General features: G+C 38.2%; 1 protein-coding gene across 3 annotated transcripts in view; it reads left to right on the top strand.

Annotated features, from left to right (window-relative positions):
• The window catches only part of ugt8 (UDP glycosyltransferase 8), a 17324-nt gene extending 8053 nt beyond the window's left edge, over nucleotides 1-9271 (top strand). For 2 of the 3 annotated variants that reach the window (XM_024290055.2, XM_024290054.2), the window contains 4 exons: nucleotides 204-346; nucleotides 5149-5225; nucleotides 5684-5903; nucleotides 6557-9269. In XM_024290055.2, the coding sequence (XP_024145823.1) occupies nucleotides 204-346; nucleotides 5149-5225; nucleotides 5684-5903; nucleotides 6557-6935 (819 nt within the window). In that variant the 3' untranslated portion in view covers nucleotides 6936-9269. Of the gene's footprint in view, nucleotides 1-203; nucleotides 347-5148; nucleotides 5226-5683; nucleotides 5904-6556 lie in introns of all 3 variants that reach the window. The other variant, XM_024290056.2, reaches the window with a different exon arrangement.
• The last annotated feature ends 4117 nt before the right edge of the window (nucleotides 9272-13388 follow it).

The raw sequence follows: 13388 nt of genomic DNA, 5'->3' as shown, positions 1-13388 counted from the left end.
TGAAATGTTGACTAATTCAAATATTACTGCATACAGTATTCAAAACGCAGCATAAACGCATAATAATATAAATAAATAAATAATAGTAATATAAATCATTGATCATGTTGCATGCATTCAGTTACTACAGGATCATGAACTGATTTGTAAAACAGCAGGTCTGAAAAAACATTTTTTTTTTTTGGTCTTTCAATTTTTGTCAGGATTTTGAGTCTTGGGTGAGTGAAGCGTCCGAGCACGGTGTGGTGATCGTTTCATTTGGAGCCGGAGTCAAGTACCTGTCCCAGGACATCGCTAACAAGCTGGCTGGAGCTCTGGGCAGGCTGCCCCAGCGCGTCATCTGGAGGTAACGCACATACATAAATGTAATAATATTATGGCTCACAGTTCTCTATAATAGGCCTATATTATAAGAAGTCGATAGAAAAAAAGATTGTGTGATTTTCTTTACTTAAAAAAATGTCTACCATATTTTCTGGACTATAAGTATAATAATGAAGAAGAAAAAAGCATATATAAGTCGCTAATGAGTATAAGTTGCACTTTTAAGAGAAAAGTCAAACGTTTATGAACAAATTCAAAAAGCCCGACATAACATTGCATTTGATACAGAATGCGATTTGAGTCCGCTGTCTTTTTTGAGGTGCGTTAAATTTATGCTCAAAGTTTGTCCAAAAATGTGTTCATAAATTAGATGCTCCCATTGCGTGTGGAGAAGCTATTTTTTAGCCTCATCACTACTTGATGGAGGCTTCGACTTGATTTCTTGTTTAACATACATGGAAGATACGGATGATGTTGAGAGGTTAAGTTATTTATTTTAAAGAGCTCCAGAAAAGCATCTATAATCGTCTCTCCATTCAGGGTTCAGGACAGCAGTTTTGTTTTTTTTCTTACTGTAGTCGTTACCTTCTAGCCTGCAGGAGCTGCATCTGAATGATGGTGTTTTAGCTGCTCTCCTGTTTGTTTATAACCCAGTTTGATAACTTCTTGTCCCACATTATTCCAAGGAGACAAAAATAAAACAATGATAATAATGTCTTGATGCCATTAAGAAAAACATCATAACGTCCATGAGGAGAATGATCAGATTTTCAGCAGCGTTTGTTTTGAACGGAACTTCTTCTGCGTTTCTGTCAGCAAATACTGATACACAAACCTACAGTGCCCTCTAGTGGTTGTTAGTGGGAAACAACCGCTAAAAGGCAACCGGTTGTTAGTGGAGAAAATAACGACTATATGAGCCTATTGATGTCTAAAAAAATCATGTTAAGTTACTCTTTAGTATAAGTCGCACCCCTGGCCTAGCTATGGAAAAAAAACGCAACTTATAGTCCGTAAAATAAGGTACAAGTAAAAGCGACCAGTTGAAGTGACTTTGCTTTGATGTGCAACAGTTACAAAGAATTGGAATTTGGGCAGCCGTGGTACAGAGGTAGAGTGGTCAACCTCTGATCAGAATGTGCAGGTTCGGTTCCCATGTTGCCGTCCCTTGTGTCAAAGTGTGCTTAGAAAGAGACTGAACCTCAGATTGGTTACATGTTGGCATCAGTGTATGAATGTGTGTGTACACAGGTGAATAACACTGCAACTGTAAAACGCCTTTGGTATGTAGGTAGTAAAGCACTATACTATATAAGATAAGCCACATTTACCATTTTGGATCTTTTTCTATTCAGTTACTTTCTATTCAGAGCTTGTCATTATTTTCTGGCAGCATAATGTGGTTTCAATGTGGAACAAACTGTCAAACACAAGACTAATGTATACTATTCGAGTTACAGTTAGGTGTTCTCTAGGTGTTGGTACTGTATTCTCTGTGATCATTGGCCCTGAGAAGCAGTTTCAAAATCTGAAATCCAGCTTCCTCCACAAAGTTAATGTTTTACTCTTATGCTGACCTGTTTCCAAGCTTAGGATTTATTAAGTGCACCATTACAAGTCTTAGCTGATTCTAGAAATTTTAACTTCAAACTGAGTTACTTAAAAAAGTGTGATCTCCATTAAAGAATTAAAAAAATAAAGTTTGAATAAAGCTAAGACTATAAAGTCCTTCAACCTAATGTAAACTGGTATTTTCTTTCCTTTCCAAGGCCTAAGTTTTATTGTAACACAATAAAACCGAGTTAATGTTTGAATGTGCTACTGTGTGCACAAATTAGGGTTGAGTGTTTTTAATTGGTTTAAAATGTTTATGCAAGAGAAGAGTTAAGAAATGTTTGTGTTTTATAACATTTAGAAACCAAAATAGAATTGTGTTATAGCATAAATAAGGAATGGAGCACTAAAACAAACAAATAAACAAAGACCCCCATTGTGGTGTAATATATATTTCCAGTGGGTCTATAATGTTAAAAACTAAAAGATGTTGAAGTTATATTATGCATTTTTTATACTAATAGAATAAATACCATTGGGGATTTAAAAAAAAACAACTTGTGAGTTTGGTGTAGCTTGTTATTTTTTTTTAAATGAAGCGTACATTTTTTACATACTAAAAGAAGTTAAATGGGGATGTATCCTCAACCTAAAATTATTTACAACTATGGTTCTGAGGTTAAACTCTGTTATTTATTACATTTAAAAATATTATTTTTAATCAAATTAAATTTTAAGTGGAGCATCCATCAACTCAAAATATTGATTTGATGAAGAATTATCATTTTAAACGTAACAAATTACAGAACTTTGGTTAACTGATCCAATGTTTCACTTTTTACAGTGTAAATTTGAGGGGAAGGCAGACCTTCTGCAGCTCTTAAAAACGAATAGAAGCGGAAGTAGACAGAAGAGAGCAACAGGATCCAACATAAATTCATTGTACCACCAGTGAATCAGTGAAAGCCAGCTTTGAATGGCAGGACAATGAAACGAGGCTTTGTGGACTGGAGTTGACGGAGTTTGGAGGGGGAGCAGACAATGATGGGGCATGCAGTCTTGCATGCATATTCATGAGGAGCTAAAACATTTAGCATTCCAAATAACCATTATAGCACTGCGGATCACAGTTCTTAGAGTCACAAATAATTAATTAATCACTGTGCTCACAGCATATCATCTACACAGCACAGATACAGAATGTGCTTCCTCAGTGGAGTAGCTGCTTTGTTACCCACCTAGCCATCCACTTACCACAACTGTCTACATTACTGCCAATTTGGAGTTTGGCACAAAGAAAAATAGTGAAGAACAAATCATTCACATAGTTTTGAGTAGGGGTGTAACTGATTACAAAATTCAGGGTTCGGATCGTGTCACGGTTTTAGGATAAGGATGGTTCAGGTCATTTTTTTGGATCAATAAAAAGAATAAAACAAGATAAAGACCTAATTTTTTTTAAGTTACACAATATATAATTGATAAAAAATACAGTATATAATGTACTTCAAAGCATAAACATACACTCTTATCACATCAGAACATTTTGCTCATTGAGGCCGATCTATAAATTCAAAACATCTTTGAACTTTGAAAACAGATAAATTGCTAAAACATTTAGTTTTTGATTACATTTACATGTCTGGAGACCAACTCTACAAAGACTGAAAGAAAAGAATGCTTGAAAATAGTTTTGAAAATACCAAATCTATCCCTAAAATGCTAATTTACCCTTGTCCCACCCCCTTATATTTCAAATAATAATTATTATCCGTAGAACATCTGCAGGTGAGGAACTGCCCTGCCAATTTTCCAAGTGATTTATGACACCTTTTGCTTGCCATACTGCCTCCCCCCACTGCATGTCCCTGTTATAGACGGAGCAGCAGCTTTCTCCTGCCACAGTGAGGTACACTAGAGACTCTCTGAATCCAGACATGGAGACCTGTACTAATGCTTTTATTCAGCTCTTCAAAATAAATAATCCTGATCTCACATCATCCACGCCCTCTATGTAGAGGCCAAGAAACGTTTTTGACGGAAGCTCCTCCCACACACTGCAGGAGCTTCAAGTTAACACACTTTTGGATAACCGTCAACTTTGAGGCTTGTTAAAACAAAGACGGTGTACATAAATTTGGCGCGAATTGCATTTGGTGTGAACTGACATTTGATTTAAATATTGTGCGCGAGAGTTGGTAGTGGTCCGTGGTATACGTGTGTGCCGAACCGTGGCTAGTTATAATCATGGATTATCCGTGATCAGTTGCACCCCTAGTTTTGAGCCAAATGCCAACTCAGACAAGGAAAACAAAGATATACATGGATCTAGTCGTCTACAAGTGGATGCATCAGAATGGAACGAAGCAGGGATCCCTCATTGTTCAATCAAAGCCACCTCTCATCGTTTACCGCCCCATTCAATACGGCATCGCTCTTTACGTATCTTGGACAATGGTAACAGGCTAGCGTAGCATTTCTAGCCTATATATCATTGGTAATTGACCTATAGCCTAGTGGAAAGTGGAAAACTGAGGCTACATTGAAATTCCTTCCTTTCTCCTTAACTACTATAAAGTGATATAGTGCAAGACTATCTCGTGCCCTGGTTTTTAAAATATTTTGGACGCTATGCTCAAAGTTTTTTTTTTTTTGGACGGTAAATATGACGTCACATATTTCACTAAGAAAAAACCTAATATATACGAGCATTTTATGAAGACTATTTATTAATCCACTGTGTTCTGAAAAAAATCATAGTTTAGAAAAAAATCGACTTTTTTTCATAAAATTTGTTCGAAAGCAATTCATTGTAAACTATAGTCACCAATCTAGAGAGCATCGATGCACAATGGACCTCCAGGAAATTTCTAGGGCACTGGATTTTGAAATAATAGACTCAGACAGCATTACAAAACGGAGAACACCTATAAAGTGCACTCTGTAGTGAAGGAATTTGGACATGACCTACATCTTAAAGCATTCACTGCATGTAAAAAGTTAGAATTAGTCCTTTGACATGAGTACTGTTCTTCTCTTTTTATCATCTTTTTTTTTTTAATAATGGCATAGAAAAAAAATGAAACGTTATTCTCATTATTTGTTCAGATTTCACACAAAAGTACACAAGATAACAAAAAAAGCGTTTCCTCGTGGCGCAAAGGTTGCAACTGCGGTATCGTGTTGTGTGCAGTTCCCTCGTCTCCAAGGGATGTTTTTCTCAGGAAGATAATTTAGCTCCATTGCTTTCTTTTTCTTGTCTTTCCTTAGATTTTCTGGCGTTCCACCCAATAACCTTGGCAACAACACCAAGCTCGTTGATTGGATGCCTCAGAATGACTTGTTGGGTAAGTGGAGATACAGATAAAATGTTGCCTTCGAAGAACAGAGACTTATTGTATACTTGAAAATAAATACTTGACTGGAAAAAAGTATCTTGATGTAGGATCTGAAAATCTTTCTTAACATATTGTATGGACTAGGTTTTAGGTGTTACAAAGGGAAGGTTGTAACACAATAGGAAGCATTGTGTTATTGAACTCTTCCAATTTTAGTGGGGCTGTTAAAGAGCTGAACTATTCTTAATAACTACTTTTACAATTTAGATTATGATCTTTAAGTGAAAATATAAAATCAACATTATTATTATTATTTTCTGCAATAGAGTCAAGTATCTTCTGTTAGAATGTTTGGATCAGCACTATTCCTTCCTAGAACTACAGCAAAACCTGTGTGTAAAATGTTGAAAAATCCTCATAATAAGGAAGAAGAAAAATGAAGCTGCAACATGTTCCCTATCATCCAGGTCACCCTAATACAAGAGCTTTCCTGAGTCATGGGGGATTGAACAGCATCTATGAAGCTATGTACCATGGGGTGCCAGTGGTGGGCGTGCCTCTTTTTGGCGACCACTATGACACCATGACTCGTGTGTCGGCTAAAGGAATGGGCATCATGCTACACTGGAAGTACATGTCAGAGGAAGATCTCTTCAATGCTCTGACCAGCATCATCAAAGACAGCAGGTGAGGTTCTTGAAAAACTTAAACGATGATTTGAATCGATTTAAGTTTTACAGATTAATAACCTATTTATAAAAATATAAACCAATTTAGCACATAAAGCTGAAGTCCGCTAGCTTGTTGCTAACGTTGTAACTATTTGTGGTCTCAAAGTACCGTTTTTTTTTTTCCCACATACTTTCTTCTTCTTCTTCTGGAATAAGATGTAATCCTATAACGCGATCGCCACCTAGTGGCCAAACTGAAACACCCTCTAGGAGAAGCAGGACAATTTTTACGTTAATGATCTAAACGTTTTTGTTAGAGCTTCTCCTTTTGAGAAACCATGTAACACTGAATGTTATTAACAATCTCATTATTTCACTAATGCATTTTACAGTATGTGAACTGTATCAGATTATTATAAATATATACAAATTACATAGAAGATTATGAATGTATTTCTAAACAAATGTGTATAAATGTGTAAACCCAAAATTGAATTAAATTAAAGAATTGAAAAAAAATGATCTGAATCGATCCAGGCTTTTGTAAATTGATTCGAATTGTTTCAGGAAATTATAATCAATACCCAGCCCTGCAAAAAAAGTGTCTTTGTTTAGATTGAAAAATTTTCCTTCCTTTTTTTTAAAAATATTCTGTTTCTCCATATCTAGGTATCGTCAGCAAGCTCGTCTCCTATCAAACATTCACAAAGATCAACCGGGCCACCCGGTGTCCAGGGCCGTCTATTGGATTAGCTACATTCTCCGGCACAAAGGGGCAGACCACCTTCGATCTGCCGTGTACGAAGTGTCCCCCTATCAGTATTTCCTGCTGGATGTAGTTATTACGGTCGCAGTAGGCATAACTCTCGCCGTCTACGCCCTGCGCGGGTTGGCGCGATTGCTCAGGGGAAAGTCCGCGGACCACGGCAGAGGAGGTCCCATCAGGGATGAAAGCAGCACCACCAACGGACACTGTCATAGTGGCAGCATCGCCAACGGGAAGCACAGCAGCAACGGCTCTTTGAAAAACGAGAAGAAGACGGATTAACGCTTTGAATGGTAAAAGAGGCACGAGGCGACCGTTGCCCTGAGGACTCAGCTCTATGTTGTGAAGGCTTGGAGGCGAAGCTATTCTTAGGTCTGTGTCAAGAGGCAACTGCTATGTAGAGCAAACTTTAAGCTGTAGGGCGTGATGAGAGCAAAACATCAGGTGCTCAAAAAACAAAAAAAATCTGTGTGTATGTGTGAGTCTAGGTGAATGTTTGTGTCTAACCAAAAAAGAAAAGAGAAAAAAATACAATAACAGCTGCAGCTTCAGCAGTTCCAGTATGACACCAGAAAGTCTTCAGAGTTGAATTGGAGGATGTCATTTTTACTTGAGCATCTTCTCTCCATTATGCTCAGTCTTGTCTTCCTGCCTCCTTTACTAATGGCAGACAGGAGAAGTGAGCGCCAATGCCTTCATACCGAGAACAAAATAAACAATAATAATAATAAAAAAGCTTTGGAAACGTTTTTAAGTCTGAAGAGCTGTAAATAGAAAATGAATCTATTTATTATTGTACAAAGGGATTTTAAAGATGGACCTTTTGTATCTTAATTTTAACTTATTCCATGCATTAGTGAGGGTAAACATACACTCCCTATTCCGCTCTCATCGACATGGTTAAGACCGGCCTGTGCTCTCTGCCCTTTGTGTTATCCACACTATTGACTGTGCTGCAAAAAAAAAAAAAAAATACAGCAATTCTCCTTTTCACACAGCAGTGCCAAACTGGGATTCCTGTTGTCTTTCAAAATAGCTTCTGTTCTCCAAAAGAGCAGAAGCTATTTTTATTTTTTAATTTTTTGGCATATCTTTGTGAAAAGGCGATCGTATTAATATAAGCAATATTATATATTATAAGCAATAATCTGCATGGTAAATACTGTGGATTGTAAGAGCAGGAAGGCAAATGTGTCCCATCAAATCAGGTGATTTATTTAACTTAATTGTATTTTTTTTGTTTCCTAATTTTGCATTCATCTATTCATTACGCTACAAAAGATTTGATTGCCATTTTCAATGCAAGAATTTTACCAATGATAAATATATATATAAATAGTTCTTGATTTGCTAGCACACTGTTTCCATTTTTACTCTAACAAATGTCGGATTTATGCTAGCCTCGTGTTTTACCGTTGAATTTGCTCTTCTTTATGTCTCACACCAGTTTTTTTTTTTTGTTTGTTTTGGCTGTTGAAGTCCAAGCACAAAACTTGCAGACCTCCGTGCAATTTATCTCAAGTGAGGGATTCACATTCTTTTTTTTAATGCAAATAAGTGTGTATGCAGTATGCTTGAGCCTGGATCTGTATGTTTGCTAGCTATTATTTCAGCAATCTGAGTGTTTTAGATCATTTTAGAGTGTCGGGGTGAAACACTTAATGAGATATGTTTCAGTGCATTGTGATTCATGTAAGTTAGAGTTCTCAATTTTGCTCATTTAAGTAAAAAAAAAAGTCTAAATAAGTTTTAAGAGAAGATTGTCTTTAACGACCTCTACATAGTGAATATTTTCATCATTTGTCGCCATGTTGGTTGAGTCGTGGATGCAAATTCCTGCATTTGAAATCTGAGAAGTATCTTGTTGGAGGACAGTTTAGAAAAACGGGTGGATATAGAAAACCTCACAAGTTGTCACCTTTATTTGTCTTATCGTTTCTCTCCACATCTGTGTTTTCTAGAAGTCCTGCAACACAGGCCAAATAAAAAGCATTTTAAGGAAGGGATTGTTTACCACATTAAAATAAACTGACAAAATACCCACTATAAATGTCGTCTCAACCAAAAAAAAAAAAAATTAGAAACCGTCCAAACAGTTTGGTTCTAATTTATTTAATGAAGAAAATAAAACCGTTCTTTCTCTGTGAGCCACAAATACACCTGCACAGCACAACCCTGCCCTGCTGAAGACAATTATACTTGAAACTAGGTCATTTTAATCATCAATAACATCGGCTGTTTGGGTGGGGCTTGACCTGCAGGTGCTACACAGGCTATGAACAGGGTCTGAAACGGTTGTGAAGATTTCTCCTTTGTTCTCGTTCAGTATTACCGTCCACACCACACAGAAGGCATCCTTCCATGTTTTAGAGTAAAGTCTCGGGTGTTTTTATTTTGTGATGTTTGTCTCAACCGCTTGACTTCCTTTTTTTGTCCACATCTTGGCCCTTCCGAGTCCATCCTGCGTATGTAGTTCTTTGTTACTCACTTTGTTTCATTTTTGACCTCACTCTGAAATGACACTTAAACTTTTTTTTTCCTGCCATGTGTGTCTGAGTTGTACATAGAACTTAAACAGAACACTAATTCTAAATAAAATTCCATATCTTGTTTGCAGAGGTGATTTCATTTTTTTTTCTTTTTAAAAAATGCAGGACAGGAAGACAAGTTTGTTAAACTGGATTATCTAAGCGTGCATGTCTGCAGAAATGTCAAGTTTGTGATTTTTATGTTTCAGTAAATGCTGTCATCGATCAAAATGCTAAGGATGGCTCTGAAATGATGTAAATAATGTAGATATGAATGTTTGGATTAAAACAGGGTTAATGATCTGTAAAGAAAACCTGAAGTAGAATTCTTGGTTCAATCTTATGTAACCTTTACTCAAAGACCCATTCCGATGAAAATTGGGTTTTTAGCTTGTAGCATCTTTTTCTGATGATGAAAGTCAGTTAAAGAAAGTAAAGCTCAAAATGACCCTTGGAGTCAGGAGCTCCCTACTGAGGGGGCTGCCTTACCAAAATCTACCTAAAGAAAACCAACAAAGCCCGCAAACTAAGAGTACCAAGATCCAACCCCAAACTAAAACAACAAAACCCAGCAGAGTAAGACTGAGGACAAAGTATGAACCAAACCAGCACCACACCAACTAAAACCCAACCAGCTCCTCTGCCTGCTGCTTTGCTCCTTGCCTGCCTTGGTGTGGCCTCTTCTGTCTTAAATTCCCAGCAGGTGCCAATTAAGGAACGTTGGCCACGCCTTCCAGGTGAGCAGAAGACTGGATGGATGAAGGTGCAGCAGCAGCAAGACATAACAATAGCATTTCGGTGTAATTCCTCACTAAAATCATCCGAAAAAGCAGTGACTTGGATAATATGCTGGACGTAAGCTCCCTGCTCTAAGCTCTTAGTAGCGGGAGGGGTGGGTTTCTCTGCACTAACGGTCCCGCCCACAACGAAGAGGCAAATTTGAATGAACTACTGCTGCTCTGCAGAAACTGTCCTAGAAAACGACATAATGCCTTTTCTAAAGATGGCATAATCATAATCAAAGAACACTGGGACTGCTTTTGCAATAGATCAAAAGATGATTATAGAGGGTCTTTAACCAAAAATAAAATTATTGAGATCAGGATCTTTTTTCCAAGGGTGATCAGGTCAAAAACATTCTTTATCGAAACAAAACAAAAATCAAGAAAATGACTGTAAATAAGTGTAAATACAATTCAAAATATCTTTAAAGCAGTTTCCAAAGTGTGTTTTTTGATGATTGAGACAAAGAAACGTCCTCTTTATCTGGTACTGATGTCAGGTACAGCTGTGCTGGCTACCAGTCTCAGTTTAATAGGGGCTGGATAAGCTTTCTGTCCCGGTTTGTTACCAAGCTGCAAGAGGCTTTTGTGGGTATCAAATGGTTGAATCACCTGGGGTAGACAACTGCACACGCATGTTGGGTAGATAGATAGCGTTATCTAATGCTGTATGCTCGTGCTGAGTGAGGCTGGGGTAACAGAACACCCCTACCTGGTACCCTGCTTCACGCACCGGGGATGTTAATTATTCACTCCGGCTGCAGGGGCCTGCAGGCCTCTCTCACACACACACATGCACACGTGTGTGCATGACGCTTCATTTACATTCCGTGAAGTTGTTTTCTTTTGTTGCTGCTGATGGCCAAATCAGGTGCCGCTCTGTTAACCGAGATGGAGCGAACAGAGGGCCGGACCGCAGATGGGGGAATCCGATATCACAGGAGGCCCAGTGGAAACCATTCACGTCGCAGCTCTTCATTCATTATTAGCCACACCTCCCTCCTTAGACCCTGCAAGTGCCCCGTCATCCAACTCCCCCCCTCCGTGCCCCGAAGCAGAGGCAATTAAACACTTTGTGTCGGACTAAGTGGGCTCATCGTGCAGAGTGGGCTGTCCTCACCCTTTTGTGTGAGATCTGAGTAATGAAGCTTCCTGTAGTTTGATAGTAGAAAGTCATCCGCTCACTGACATTTATGTGAAAGTGGATATTGGGTTTAACTTGCACAGGAGCACGTGACTCCGGGGAGTGCGTGAGGGTTTTGAAATTGTTGACTTAGCTTGTATTAGACCAAATGAATGATGGCCGGGCTTCAGTATTTATTCAACTCTGTAATGGCACACTCCAGGAGATCTACCCGGCAGCATGTAATGTTTCTATTAAAGGCTTTGACAGGACTGAGAAAACCTGTTGGGCTCTATATCACCCTAGTGCCAAAGTGACCACATTTATCACTGAAACAAACAAAAAATAAATGAATAAACATGTTGGACTTCATTTGTTTTGTGCTTTGACGCATGGGTCATAAAATCCGATCATCTCGTTTGTATTCCACCATTTATTTAGTGATAAATACAGTTAAATTTTTAATAATTCAACTGAAAAATCCCTCTATGAAAAAAAAAAACACAGCCTGCTCATGTATTTTGGAATGTGCTTATCTACAGTATGTAAACAATGAACTTTGCTCTGAAAGCAAATGTTTGCGTTTCAACACTCAAACCACAAGTTTCTGTGTTTGCATCACCTCCCACTTCATATCTAAAGCCCTTAAGTATTTATTTTTTTTCACAAGTTTCACTTTTATGAATAATTTTGATGCGTTTTTTTTTTTTTTTTGCCTTTTACTTGGCTATAATTTTGTCCTTTAATGCAAAAGGTAAATACTTTTCAAGCCACAAAAGATTATTATTTTAGAAATCTGATTAGTCCTTATGGGAAAATTACAAATATTATTAGGAGTAAAAGTGCATGGTATTTGTGTGCCCAGTAGAGGGCAGTAGCATTCCACATAAATATCATCCTCTTGTCATCATCTCCTTATATTTATGTCTGTCTTCTTTATCATTTATTTTTGTTGCTTTTGGAAACAGTTGACCAAGGTTTCAGTTCCAAGAATTTTCTGATGCAAACATTTTGCAATGTCAGCGTAGATAATTCTGAGGGGGGGTTTCATGTGTCAGGCTAAGTTATCATTCTTGCTCTTTTTTTTTCTTTTTTCACCACATCAACAGCTGTAACTCATGTTAAATCTCCCCTCTGCCCTGTGAAACTCTCTGAGCTCAAAATGTACATGACAGATGTGGCTGTCAGTGGGAGAGGAGAAGTCTTTAACATCAGAGGCTTTCAAGTGTGCGTTCAAGATTTCAAATGAAAATTAAATGATCCGTGTGGATAAACAGAACCCCTTCAGCAGCTTCAAAAGATAAGATAAAGCTCGAATCTGACAGATATGGTTAATAAATAATTGCAGAAAGCAGTTATAATTAGCATTTGCTATATGTGTGTATGTGTAAAAGGCCCACATCTGAGTGTGTTTAAGTGCATATTCATAGGTTTTGTGTATTTGCACACAAGTTTATGTGTGTGTGTTTACCAAAGTGTCTGGGCTGGATGGAGCCCTGTCACCGTGTCACCATGGAGATAAGAGAAGCCCCACAGCCTGGGAGAAAGAATGACAGCTTTTATATCAATCACGCTGACTTATAACTGATCGTGTGTGTGTACAAGTGTGTCTGAGCGTTAAGGGGGTAGGAAAGGGTATTAGGCTGGAATCAAAAATAAATCAATGTCATGTGGTTTGTATGCCAGCAGCTGTTGTCAGTTTGGCCTCACCTCTCACTATAATCTCTAAACTCCAGTGACCACACGCTCACACACACACATGCACACATAGAGGCAGACAGCCTGTGTCACCCATCTCTAAGACCCTGGCCAGCGCCGAGAAGAAGAGCCCTTGCCAAATGTTGTCCTGGCACAACAATCTACCTCTTTCAGCTTCTTGGCGATCTAATTCTCTGTCCGATTTATTTTGTCTTCCTCCTCTGAATACCTCTTCCTCCTCTGTTTTCGCCCCTCTTTTCCCCCCCCGCTACTCCTACAACATCTTCCCGATTTCTTTCTTTTTTCCAGCCTGTCCTGTTCAATCTCCATCTCCGAAAAAACTGCAAAGCTTTAGTGAGTCTGGAAGCTGATGCAGTGCATCTGTAAGAAATAAGGAATTCAATTGGAGAAAAAAAAATCAGCATTTTAAGGCAGATAATTATCAGGGTGAATTATAGCCGCGCTGCTGCAGGGACAAAGCAGAGAGGTTATGTGACTCTCAATAAACACAAAGTCAATGCCATGCTTGAACAGATTCCTAACACCTCACGCTACTTTAGCTGAAACCCACCATGATTACTGCCGAAGAGGGAGAATAAAGCAG

The sequence above is a fragment of the Oryzias melastigma genome, linkage group LG1, assembly GCF_002922805.2.
Source record: "Oryzias melastigma strain HK-1 linkage group LG1, ASM292280v2, whole genome shotgun sequence".
NCBI classification, from domain to species: Eukaryota; Metazoa; Chordata; class Actinopteri; order Beloniformes; family Adrianichthyidae; genus Oryzias; species Oryzias melastigma.
The sequence above is the reverse complement of the archived record's forward strand: the minus strand, read 5'-3'. Positions and strand labels throughout refer to the sequence as shown.